The sequence below is a fragment of the Ochotona princeps genome, chromosome X (assembly GCF_030435755.1).
Source record: "Ochotona princeps isolate mOchPri1 chromosome X, mOchPri1.hap1, whole genome shotgun sequence".
Lineage (NCBI taxonomy): Eukaryota > Metazoa > Chordata > Mammalia > Lagomorpha > Ochotonidae > Ochotona > Ochotona princeps.
This window is the reverse complement of record NC_080865.1, coordinates 90,694,244-90,707,892: the sequence shown is the minus strand read 5'-3', so window position 1 is coordinate 90,707,892 and position 13,649 is coordinate 90,694,244. Positions and strand designations below refer to the sequence as shown.

General features: G+C 45.8%; 1 protein-coding gene across 1 annotated transcript in view; it reads right to left on the bottom strand.

Moving 5' to 3' along the window:
* The window catches only part of STK26 (serine/threonine kinase 26), a 57,353-nt gene extending 56,160 nt beyond the window's left edge, over positions 1 to 1,193 (bottom strand). Inside the window, exons 1-2 of the mRNA XM_004587703.4 lie at positions 1,066 to 1,193; positions 812 to 965 (exon numbers count right to left, since the gene is read on the bottom strand). Coding sequence (XP_004587760.1) covers positions 812 to 853 — 42 coding nt within the window. The 5' untranslated portion in view covers positions 854 to 965; positions 1,066 to 1,193. The remainder of the gene's footprint in view (positions 1 to 811; positions 966 to 1,065) is intronic.
* Positions 1,194 to 13,649: the final 12,456 nt, after the last annotated feature.

The following is a 13,649-nucleotide window of genomic DNA, read 5'->3' as shown; positions in this document are numbered from 1 at the left end:
TTTTCTTTATATATATATATTATATATTAGGGGGTGTGTGGAGGAGGCTGGGTAGACTGCCGCAGTACGAACTTGGGTCCCCTGCCTTAGCACAGTAATTTTCCTTTGCCACATGGAACAGTCCTCTCGTGGGAAAGGGAGGAAGAGGAGGCTAGGAGGCCATCATCTCACTCTAAACAGGAACCCTGCATTTCTCACAGCACCTTTGGGGGCTGGGCCAGCTTGGACAGCTTAGGTATGATTTTACCCTTAAACATCTGCAGCGAAAGGGGAAAAAAAAGTCACCCTGGGTCTTCGCATTTACACACAGGAAGAGCTGAATTCAAAGCCATCGCCGCCCCTGGTCTTACCCCACCCCAACGTGTGTGTGTGTGTGTGTGTGTGTGTGTGTGTGTCCGCCTAAGGCGGGGGTGGGGGGGAGCGACAACGGAGAGAGGGCGACTTGTATTTTGCCCCACAAACCAGGGCTCTCCCAGGTTAAGATCGCCCACTCTGAATCCCCAAACGCGTCGGTTAGTAGGCGCAGGTGTCTCTGGCCTATTTTCATCATCTCCAACAAGCAATTCCAACCGAGTTGCGCGCCCCGTCCCTCCTCGCCTTCTCAGCGCACAGCACCACCTAGCCTAGACGCCAAGAAACACCTCGAGCCCTACTCGGGGGTCACCTGGCCAGGGCGTCTGGCCCAGCCTTCCCTGGAGCCCTGGAGCCCTGGAGCCCTAGGGCCGCCCCTCGTCCCCGGGACCGAGCACGAACATACCCGGGGTTCCCAGACAGTCACGTGGGGGACGGCGGGGAGGCCTGGTTTCCTCACCTGCATCCCGGGCACTTGGACGGCCACCGGTGAGTGGGCCATGAAGACGACTGCTGCTCCGCACGGCTCCTGCGCTGGCGTTTGCGTCTGGGGCTCCGACTGGCTCCTCCTCCGGGAGTAGTTCGGCGGCCCTCGCAGGCTTTTCGACCGGGGCCTGGAAGGACACAAAAAAGTGGGGTTACCAGGCTGCTGGCGCGGAGCCCGGGGCTGGGTGGTGGAAGGTCGGCAGCGCAGCTCCCGGGGACTCAGTCTACCTTTCTGGCGCCTGCCCGCTGCTCTCGCCACCGCCTCCGCTGCTGCTCCTTTTCCTGAACGCGGGGCGCTGTGTGGAGCGGCGGCTGGGACCTGGGCTCGAGTGATGCCGCTCGTCTGCGCCTCGCCGCTTTAGGAAGAGGAGGTGGAGGCGCCCCAGCAACCCGCCTGCTCGCCTGGCCGGGGAGGCGGTTGGGGGCGGGCCCGCCGTTGGCCCTGCCCCCGCCCAGCAGCCGGGCGGTGTCGGCGGAGCTAAGGCTCCTGGCAGCAAAGGGGCTTGCCCGGGGTTGCGGGAGTCCGAGAACGGGAAGCCTCTCCCGGCACGCGGCGGGGAGAACCCAGGGACGGGGAGACCGGGAACACGGCTGAGTCTGGAGTGAGAGCCAAAGAGTTTGGGACGGCCCAGCGGGACGAGGGCGTCCCATTGGCGGCCACGTTGCAGGCAGGCATGCGAGGCTAGGACACAGGCAGCGTCGGAGACGTCTGGAGTTGAAACTTGTAGAGTGTTGAAACTCTTTCCGGGCTCGCCGACCTGCTGGAAGGTGGGGCCACGCAGAGCCCCCGGCTCGGCAGTCGCTAGCGCTTTCCCGCCTACACGTCGCCCCAGCCGTAGGCCGCAGCCCTGGGTGGATCCGTAGCCACACGCCTGCTTTCCAGGTTCCCTGTCCCCAGACATACTTCAGGTAACTCCAGCCTGAGGCTCCCCCTTGGTTCTAGGGCTACCAGTTGGATGTGTGCCAGACTGGGGCTTCCTACCCCCCCTCGAGGTCCCCACCCCAAGTTCTGCACGTGAAAGGGAGGAGAAATGGGAAAACAGATGGTGTATAGGCAGACAAATTAATGAGGATAATAGAGGCAAGGGAAATGAGATTGGATCATTAGCAGGACTTTTTTTATTGAATTCAGCACACATGGCCTTGGTCTCAGCCACTCCCTGCCTCCTCCCCTTGTTCTGTGGCACTCCACAGTGTGTGTGTGGGGGGGGGGGTGAGAAAGGCTCTTTTGAAAGTATCCTAATGCAGCTAACAACAGTATCAGATAGTCATTTCATTCGCAAGAGTCTCATTATGAAAACACCTTTGGGAGGGCACGGGAGGTTAATTACATTTTAAGAATGCAGTAGCCAAGTGCCAGTTCCAAAAACCTTGCAGTCTGTAAGGAGTCTGTACAGGCAATGATTGTTTATACCCACACCCAACCCTCTGCACTTGCCACCTAATTGGGGGTTCTGGGAGACATATGACAAGTATTTCTCTTCTTCATTTTTAATCTTTTTCAGAGAACAACATACGAATATCAACATTAGTAGTGGTAGTTCGTGGATGTCATTTTCTTTGTGCCAGGGATCGCTACTTTGTTGAATCTCCCCAAGGGTCTTCTACCCTCGCCTTCCCCAACACACACCAGTTTGCAATTGAAGGGAAAGGCTCTACCAGGTGAAATCATTTGAACCAAATAGCACACAGTTACTGCCTGGTAGAGCAGGGAGTTGAAACTCGGGCTCCTGCAACTAATGAAGGGCTTACCTATATGGTTTCTGTTTTTAAACATTTATTTTCTTTTTATTCAAAAGGCAGAGTTACCGAGAGAAAAGGCGAGACATGGCTTCCATCCATCTGCTCACTCACTCCCCAAATGGCTGTAATAGCTGGAGCTAGGCTAGTCTGGAGATAGAAGCTTCCAGAGCTCCCATGCAGATGCAGGGACCCAAGGACTTGGGCTCTCCTCCATTGCTTTTCCAGGCCATTAGCAAGGAGCTGGCCTGGAAGTGGAGCAACTGGATCACAAACTGGCTCCCAAATGGGATACCGGCACTGCAGGCAAAGGCTTAGTCTACTGCACCACAGTGCCAGACCCAGTTTCTGTTTGTTTTAAACGATGATAAAGGATATAATTGCACTGTTCTGACTCCTAGTTCAAGACCAGACTCTATTTCCAATTAGATGATAGGCCTCAGTGTATTTTCTATGTTCCACCAGCCCAGCTTCCACGTAACAGTGCCAGCCTGCCGGGAAAACCTGGAATGCCCTAAGACACATCCGGGGATGTGTCTTAGGCTTCATCTTTCCCTGCAGGTGTTGGTAGCGGTCTGGAGTGAGCCCAAGATTCTGTGCTGCCTCCTCACAGTGCTCGCGAAGGGAGCAGCACTGGCACTGTGCTGCTTTCTTCTCATGATTTCATGTATTTCCTTTGTGTTGTCTGCTTATCAAGATGATCTAGGTCCTCGAGGCCAAAGACACAGCTTCTCTTATAGGAGAATAATTCAGATTCAGCGACAGTTCTCTGGGGAACATGTCTTTTTTTTTTTTTTCTGGCACATTTCCTCCAAACCCACAACATGGCTCAGAGTAGACCCTTCATTTGTTGAATGAATGAATGAATGAGTGTGTTTCCCCAAAATTTTTCACTAAGATAAGCAGGTGTGTAATAGGTATACTGTTTCATTGATACCAGTTTAAACTCTCGAGTACTACTCTTACTAAACCTCTATATTGTTTACTTTATTGTGTGTTACATCTTTCATTGTCTTTTTTTTTTTTCTCCTGAGTTCTTTCCAGCCATGTTCATTTTAGAACTACCTAGGAGCAGCTCATGTAAATGTAAGTGTATGAGAGAAGTGGCTCTCCTCCTTACCATTCTGCATGGGACTTATATAATGCTGTAGGAGACTAAAAGGAAACTTTGGGGAACTGGACCCCTGACACATGCTGCTTTTGAGAGCTCAGTAAACTTTTGAAATTCACTTGTGTCTACCACTACTAAATAAACCATCTGTTGTTGTTGCTGTAGAGACCACCTGAGTTTTTGCATGGGCTGCCTTGGTTTATTTATGCTTTTTTCCATTGTGTGTGAGTATTTTGTTTTTATTGCAAAGACAGATTTACAGAGAGAAGGAGCTGAACCAATCAGGAGCCTGGAACCTCTTGTGGATCTCCCACACGGGTACAGGGTCCCAAGGTTTGGGCAGTCCTCCACTGCTTTCCCAGGCCACAGGCAGGGAGCTGGATGGGAAGTGGAGCAGCTGGGACTGGAACCAGTGCTGATGTGGAATCACGGCACATGCAAGTAAGGAATTAGCCACTAGGCTACTTTGCCAGGCCCTACATGAAATCTTGTGAAAGTGTCAGCATATGAAAAAGGAAAACTCCATTGTAAGTACCAGGAACTCACTCTTCTGCCCCCTTCCTGAGCAGCTTTACTTTTCAAATTATTAACCAAGCAGTATGATAAGAACTTCTGGTATCTTGTGATGTGCTCCCATCCCCCACACAAAAAGCACCTGAATATTAACTTCAAATGTCCAGAGCCTAATAATATATTATAATATAGTCACACTGCTTGATAGAAAGAAGTGCTTGAAGGGAGGTACTGGTCCTTTTGCTTCTAGATAGCCCCATTGGGTGCTTGATAGCGTTTTGTACCTGTTTGGTTTGTGTGACCTGAGTGCCCATGAAAACTTAATAAACATGTGTGTTAGGTAAGCTTATACATACATGAAATAAACAGTGAATAAAACTCAGTGAAATAAGCTTAGTGAAATGATGTCCTCGAAACACACCCCCAAAGGTTCATCATTTGAATTTAGCATCTGTCCTAAAGGTAAAATATTTAACTTATCTATGCTTATAAATATTAACTGAATGGACCGATCATAACCAGAATGTGCAGGTAGATAAAAATGGTCTGGAAAACTTCATTTAAAAGATTTATTTGGTTGGTTAGTCAAAAGGCAGAGTGAGAGACATAGAAGAGAGGAAGAGCAAGAGATATTCTGTGTTCTGGCTCACTCCCCAAATGGCCACAATAACCAGGGCTGGGCCAGGCCATAGCCTCCAGGTCTCCCCAGTGGATGTAGGGGCCCAAGGCACTTGGACCGTTCTCTGCTTCTCTCACAGTCACTTAGCATGGAGCTAAATCAAAAGCTAAATCAAAACAACCAGGACTTGAAGTGATTCTGGTGTGACAAATACCAGCATTTTTCACTGCATCACAAAACTTGCCCTAGAAAAACAATAACAAAGGTGTCAATGGCTTAAGGCCATGGTACATACGCAACCATGGCCAGTTTTGTCTGCTGTTGATCATTTTTGCCTGTCACAAGTGGTGAAGAGGTCTGATACCGTCATCGAGCAGACAAAGGCCAAAGATGCTGCTAACCATTCTCCAAAGCACAGGCCAATTCCCCCCAGCCCCAAATGACCGTGGTTGCCAAGGTGTGTAACATACTAGTTGAATTGGGGACTATTTACCAAGAAATAGACTTGGGATTCACTGTTCCCTGAGAGTTTCAGATCAATGTGGAGTTTGGGTGCCCAAGGCAGGTTGGAGAGAGAGAGAGAGAATGAATAAATGAATATTGGACCACATCAAATAGCTAGTGGAAACAAAGCAGCATTCCTTTGTTACTTTTATACTAACCATAGCACATCTGTCTCCCAGAGTGAAATGCAAGCTAATGACAAATATTATTGAACAGAAAATAACTCTAAGAAAGATGATTTGTTTAAAAAGTATTTCATCATGGGGCCTGTTCTCATGTTGCAGGTTTTCTGTAGGAGCCTTCCAAGAAGTTAGTTCATCAAACTATGCGAAATCTTCCTTCAGTTTACAAAATGTACAGATTGGGTTTTGCATGTTGGACTTCCACATGTTGAGCCTAATGATTTTGCTGCAATGCATAGTGTTCTGTAGAGGATAATGGCAAACTGATGTCACTACCTGAAGTTTCTTCAATGAACTGAATATTTTCAGATTGAAGAAATTCATCTGGGTAGATTCTAGAAACTTGCTACCCAACAGGAATATGTGATTGAGGTTCCAAGGCTCTGTACTGATATTTGGAATGAAATCATGCAAGGGTCCCCTTTGCTCATTTTTAAAAGATTTATTTATTTTTGGGCCCGGCGGCGTGGCCTAGCAGCTAAAATCCTCGCCTTGAAAGCCCCGGGGTCCCATATGGGCGCCAGTTCTAATCCCGGCAGCTCCACTTCCCATCCAGCTCCCTGCTTGTGGCCTGGGAAAGCAGTTGAGGACGACATAATGTATTGGGACACTACACCCGCGTGGGAGACCTGGAAGAGGTTCCTGGCTTCGGGTTCGGATCGGCACAGCACTGGCCGTTGCGGCTCACCTGGGGAGTGAATCATCGGACGGAAGATCTTCCTCTCTGTCTCTCCTCCTCTGTGTATATCTGGCTGTAATAAAATGAATAAATCTTTAAAAAAAAAGATTTATTTATTTTTGTTGCAAAGTCAGACATACAGAGAGGAGAGACAGAGAGGAAGATCTTCTGTCCGATGATTCATTCCTCAAGTGGCCGCAATGGCTGGAGCTGAACCAATCCAAAGCCAGGAGCCAAGAGCCAGGAGCTTCTTCCTGGTCTCCCACTCGGGTGCAGGCTCCCAAGGCTTTGGACCTGTCCTTGACTGCTTCCCCAGGCCACAAGCAGGGAGCTGGATGGGAAGTGGGGCTACTGGGACTAGAACTGGTGCCAATATGGGATCCCAGCACAGGCAAGTTGAGAACTTTAGCCGGTAGGCTATCATGTAGGACCCCCCACACCTTTGCTCTTTTTAATAACAGCACATGTGATACCTCAAAGTCACCTCCCAATGCTGTGTATCAAATAGGAAACCATGATATAATGGTTCCTATAGATGTTGTATCCTCACCATTGTTCCAACAAAGCATCCCGAGGAAAAAGCTACTTGAGTCAATTCTCCATCAAGAAACATTAAGCCTGTGTAGTTGCCGAACTCTCCCAAATAATCTTGCACCTTTGAGGGCTTACATAATCCTCTGTGTGGCATCACACAGAAGCTAGACTGAGACTCAGCCCAGCTCAATTCTCGTGCTGACTTGACTTCCTGACACTGCTGAGGTGGGTGGGAGCAATGCTGCTTAAGTGGTTTCCTGTGTAGAAGCTCTCTTGGTTTGAAATGTTCACATTCAGGGAAGAAAGAATTGAGCTTCTTGCGCTTGGCCATGGGCTATAAAACTGAGAGGTAAAGATGGCTGGAAAACTCTGATTCACCTATAGAAGGAGTCCGGTTCCGATTTCACTGCTTGTCAAAGCTCTCGCAGAATCAGTTGGCGGTGGCAGGAGGGGGCTGCGGCTGCCTGGGCCCCAACCGGAAGACCATCAGCCCCAGTCACAGACTCGCTCACAGTCTCCTCCACTACTTGCTACACCAGCCATGCCATAATGCTGGCTTTGTCTAGCCACGCGGGTACATACCGTGGCAGGACTGGGGAGGTCTTTGGGAGAGATTCTTTGGGAGACTGAGCTCTTTGTATAAGGAGGTCAGGTAGCTTCTTTGTTTGCTTTCCAGGGTGAAGTTTCTAGCCACAGGAGAGCCTTTCATGTGTTCACACAAACTGATGCTAAACACCCAAGCCGGGTGCTATTTTTGCCCTCCAAGTGGACTTTTTAAAAATGTGTTCAATTGACCACTGTTCTTGAATTTGTAGGCGTCTCAAGAAAACAGTTGTACTCAAAGGTGGCAGTTAAACACAGGAAAAAAAAACCTGGCAGTTGACACCAAATAGGAAGTTACTATGCCATCGGCTCATACTGAGGAAAAGGAACTTGTTGCCAGGACCTCTAAGAAAGGCAGTTGTGTAAGTCACACCCTTCAATTTGCTTGCCTGAGCTCCTGGCACTCTGTGGGCAACATTTCCATGGTCTTGCTACTGGTGCACCCCAGAAAACATGAACACAGTGAGGGAAGAACAGGCGCCACTTGTGGGCTGTTATCAGGGACTACCAGAAGTTTTGGTAGAGTAAAAAGTCACCACCCTAAACAAGCAAAGCTCCATCCTAGTGGGTTTTTCCCCTTATGCCACATCAATATTTTTAGGTTAGTTAACATCTGGCATGTCATAGGATGAGGCCCACCACGAAGCTCCAACTTCAGACTACAGCAGCATTCTTTGCTAGGAAACCGAACATAAAACAGCTTTTTATGCCTTCAGTCTGGCCCCACATCCATTTTAAGTCCCATTGACTGCTTTCCCCCCTCCCTCTTTTCTCTTGCTTCTTTCCTTTCACATATCTGTCTTGAACATGGTGACTAAGAGTGCAAAGAAATGCAAGGAACTTGCTTTCTCACAACAGAATGCCCCAGACCACAAGCTACATGCAAAGTCTTAGATGTCTACAGTAGGCAGCTGTCAAAAACAGTAGAACAGGGGCCCAGCGTGGTAGCCTAATGGCTAAAGTCCTCACCTTGCACGCACCAGGATCCCATGTGGGCACCGATTCATGTCCCAGTAGCCTCACTTCCCATCCAGCTCCTTGCTTGTGGCCTGGGAAAGCAGTCGAGGACGCCCCAAGGCCTTGGGAGCCTGCACCCGTGTGGGAGACCTGGAAGAGGCTCCTGGCTTTGGATTGGTTCAGCTCCAGCCATTGCGACCACTTGGGGAGTGAATCAGTGGACAGAAGATCTAACTTTCTCTCTCTCCTCTCTGTATATCTTACTTTCCAGTAAAAATAAATAACAATTTAAAAAAACAGTAGAACAACAAGTGCATGAAAGCAATTTACTTACATGTATAGATCCTGGAAGGTCTCACAGAAGAGGTGATGCTTGAGCTAAGACTTATAAAATGAGTAGGAGCCAGGAAGAATATTGGCGGGGGAGATGGTAGTAATAGTGAGGAGCTGGAGAAGAGAGAGGCCTCCGGACAGAAGGAGACGGTGTGAACAAGTGCCTGAATTGAGCACGTATGTTCCACACCTTGATGACCTGGTGAAAATGCAAAGTGTGCCCTCCCACTCGCACAGGCTCTGAATTTGTCGGTCTGAGATGCAGAAAGGAGGCATGTATATCATTTATACAAGCCTCCCTAGATGATTATGATATATACTGTGAGTCAGAGAAAGGACGAGCTTGGTTGGAGGATTAGCTGGTAGTCTGGTTTCAAACAAGCAGAAACAGTTCCTGAGGCATCCCAGCCACAAGGCTATAGGGATAAAGGCAAGGCAGCCTGGGAGCCTTTTCTGCCATTGAGAAGAGTTCCGTCTTGATCCCATAGGCTCCTATGAGTCCTAGCAGCTTTTATGAAAGAGAGGAATTTGATCCAGATTTTTTTTTTCTTCCTAAAGAAAACTCTGCTTAGCACATAAAGGCTACATTGAAAATGGGAGAGCATTCGCAGCAGAGGGACCTATTAAGAGGCCATTAGGAGGCCGTTTGAAAAGTACCAGGGAGGGACTGGGCTAAATTAATGGTCCTGTGAATGAAGAGAAGGAGATAGATTCCAGAAACAATTTGGAGTTGCGATCAACAGTATTCAATCGATTGGATGTGGGCAGGAATGGGGCAGAGGCTTAAAATGCCAGAGTCATGCAGCAGAGGGGACCAGGTGAATGTTGAAGGCTTGAGCTGAACTGGGGATTCTAGAAAGAACCGGGATTAAAGAACAGATAAGGACTTTTGTTTCGGTGCATTTAGCTTGCCTGTGTCACATCTAAGTGGACGTGTCCAGAAAAGAGTTGAAAATAACAAGAGCCCAGATGGCAAATATGGGTTTAAGAATGTTAGCAAAAAAAAAAAAAAAAGTCCTTATACCCTCATGAAAGGCGTCAATGAAGGACATTTAAAAACAGAAACTAAATTGGAGCTTTTTACTTCCCATTTTGAAAACCACTTCTTGAATTACTGGCCCATGTTTTGGGTCAGTCAAATGCTACCTGTGCCTAGTGGCCTCATCTCAGTCTGCAGAAAGAGTACTGTTTCCTTCGAAATCAGAATGGCTACACTCATGGCTAGAAGACTGTAGCAGTAAGTATCTGCTGTATTGCTGCATAGCCAGGTTATCCTTTGAATGCACAGTAATGACAGTAAAGAAAGAAACACCATAGCGAACAGAAATTATGTGAAGAGAATGAAATGCTACATTGCCAGGTTTCCTAGGATGGTTTTCTTGCATGCAACTGTAAAATAGATTATTGTGCGCCAGAACGCAATGTATTACATTTCCCTCCTACACTCAAAAGAAAATGAGGTGGGAGATGACATGCATGCCTGCTTTCCTGAAGCCAACTTAGTGTCTTCTACAATGGAAAGAAAAACAGGAACAATTTATTACAATCTAAAGTACAGATTACTGGCAAAGTCATGGTATTTGCCTCCTGTGAAAATGCACAGCAACTTTTGTGATTACTCCAGTTTTTCACAATCCTTCATGCTCTTCTGGTTATTCCATTCTTGCTGTGATATCGACCTCTTATGAAACTTCACACATCCCCCTAGGTGACCATATGTGAAGGTAAAGCACTGTAATGGCTAAATGCCAACTTGAAATTAACATAGATAAACCATGCTTTTCTATAAATTGTGAAAATAGTGGTAGACATTTACAATATAAGGGCATGAAAGCAGACACAAATAGATTATATTTTAAATGTTTTGTACACTGCATTTTATTGTGTGTTTGGATTTGTCTTAGGTGTTGCAAGAAACTGAAATAAACCAGCTCTTAAATTTAATGTTACTGTTGCATCTGACAATGTACAGATTCTAACTATGCAAATATAGAAAAATATGCTTACTAGGTTGTGAAGGACAGATTTAGTTCGTGAAATATGTTTTCAAAAGACATATTTTCTCATTTTTTCCCAGGTTCTTCAAGCATAAAGGGTTATTGCTATATGGAAAGGTCATTTTTATGAACAATGGCAGATGAAATTGTGTCTGGGTTGTAAAATGCTGGGTTATTGAATATATTTCCTAGTTTTTTTTTAGCTAAGGTATTAAAAATCAGCATACATAACTGAATACTCCTGTTTCAACTGTCTGCTTAGGTTCTGAACATAGTATAAGAGGTATAAAGAAGTTCTTTCCTGGTCCTTTTTGAAAGCAGATGCCAAAGCCAACCTTGAATTAATGGAAATAAAGGAATGAGTTAATTGCAACAGCTATTTAGATGGTACTTCCTCTGTGTCAGTCAATGGTTGCAATTTACATAGATTTGCATTTATTTTTAAAAATTCATTTATTTGAAAGGCAAGGTGACAGACACACACACACACACACAGTGAATATTGGAGATGGGAATCCAAGTACCTATGCCAACATCAGATATAAGTGCATTAGTAGGAAGCTAGATCAGAAGCCCAGAGTAGCCATGACTGAAACCAGGCACTCTGGTAAGAGCCAAGGGCTTCTGGAGTGGCAGTGGTAAAATAACTTACTTTCTTTATCTGAATTATTGAAGAAAATCATGATTTTTGGATAAGTCCCATTGGCGTGTTGTACGTTGATGACAACTTTGAGTTGACGTTAATCGTTCATATCATTTGCTTACAGTATTTTTAGTTAGAACCTTTTATTCTGAAGGCACTAAGATCTATGATATCTTGTAATAATTTTTTCCTGTCAGTGTCCTCTTAGGACAGAGAGAAGAAAAAATGTGAGTCATTGTAATAACCCAATATAATGTGCGGAGTTAACTGATCAATACTGTAGTTTCAAATACCTTTTTCTCCTCCATCACAAAGCTACATTATATTGTTTAGAAAGAGTAGATTTTATTTCAGTAAGAGGTTTGTTTTCTCCAAAGATTTATTTGTTTATATTTGAGAGGCAGAATTACAGAGACAGGAAGGACAGAGAGCTTCTACCTGCCTATTCTCTCCCTAAATGGTCACAATGGCAGACTTGGGCAGATTCAAAGTTGAAAATCAGAAGTTTCTTCTGATTCTCCCATGTGGGTTCAGTGGCGAAGGCTTTGGGATATCCTCAGCTGCTTTCCCAGGCCATTAGCAGGAGTTCAGAAGCTGGGACACAAATGATGCCTGTAGGAGATGCCAGCACCACAAACAGAAGTTTAACTTGCTACATCACAGAGACAGCTCTCTGAAAGAGCTTTTTAAGAGAAAAATATTTACTTATTTATCTTTTTCTTTTAAAAAATTATTTTGTTTATTTGAAAGGTAGAGAGAGAGAAAGAAAGAGAATGAGAATATCTTCTACCTACTGATTCACTCCGCAAATGATCCCAACAGCCAGGCTAGGCCAGACCAAAGGAAGGAACTCCACGTGGGTCTCCCATGTGAGCAGCTAGAGCCCGGGGACTTGGACCATATTCTGTTGTTTTCCCAGACCTTTAGCAGGGAACTGGATTAGAAGCAGTGCAGGTGGAAACTAAAAGGGCACCCCTGTGGGATGGAATATCCACCACAGCACTGGCTCAACATGCTGAACCACAACTTGGGCCTCAACACCATTGTTCCAAAATAGCCAGACATTTACTTTTTGAAAAACAGTGCAATAGAATAATTTGTGCTTTTTTTTTCTTTGAGGAAAAACACAGGCTTGAGAGGCAACTGTGTGAATTTTATATCAGAAGCTCATTTTATGAATCTGCAAAATGAGGATTACCTCCTTCAAATGGTGATGGTGAGAATCAAATGAGTTCATGAACATAAGCTGCTCTATTGTAGCATCTTCGCAAATAGCTCCTTCCCTGTGCCCCTTTGTCCCTTTTCTGGAGTCTCCAGTACTCTCACCCATACTTCCGAATCTTTGCACATCTAACCCTTTGTTGCAGAAGCCTTCTGACTTGTCCAGAAGTTACACGATAATCAGAAACAGAGACACTTAGAATCCAAAATGCCTGAAATGGTCTCCTTCCTTCCTTGATTTTCTAGATCCCTAAGATGTTTCGATGAGAACAATACCAACAACAATAAACCTGCATGGTGATCAATGCGGGAGTTGGAAAAGCTTTTTTATTTGAAAATAAGGATTTTCTGAAGTTTCCTGTTCCTATTATGATCCTTAAGTCTCATGGGAAAACCATTCTGATCATCTTTGTGGAACACAGAGAGGCAGAAAATAGAGGACAAGAGCAGGGGAGTCAGGCCAGCGAAGTGTTGACCTTGGCTTCCTCGCTAACTTTGCATATATGTAGAACCATGTGCATTGAAATAAGGGGTGGTGAAAAAATGTGAGGGGAAATCCCAAAGCTATTGCTATCAGGGCCCCATAGGCGCTTAGATATTATCATGAAGAATACAAGAAAAATGTAATTAATCTTTATAAAGCAAAGCATGGTACTGACTGTGGAGCCAGGCTACTTAGTTTCAAGTGTAGTTCTGTGATCATCCATAAGGTGTTTCAGTTCCGCATCTTGGGATCCTCTCAGAAGAGGCTGCTGAAAATATCTACCTTCTTCAGCTAATGTAAGGGCTTACATTTTGTTCTTTAAACTTGTATCGATATATGGGATGCCTACAGAGGCTAAAAAAAAAATCATTAAATGTTCAATAGCTCAGTAAATTTTCAAAGTTAACATACTCTCGTATCTACCACTCAGATTAAGAAGTAGGGTATTGGGCCTAGTGCGATGGCTCAGTGGCTAAATTCTTGCCTTATGAGCACTGGGATCCCATATGGGTGCCTATTTGTGTCCCAGCTGCTCCACTTCCCATCCAACTCCCTGCCTGTGGCCTGGGAAAGCAGTCAAGGACTGCTTGGGATCCTGCACCCTTGTGGGAGACCTGGAAGAAGCTCCTGTCTCCTGGCTTCAGATCGGCTCAACTTCAGCCATTGCAGCTACTAGGGGAGTGAACCAGCGG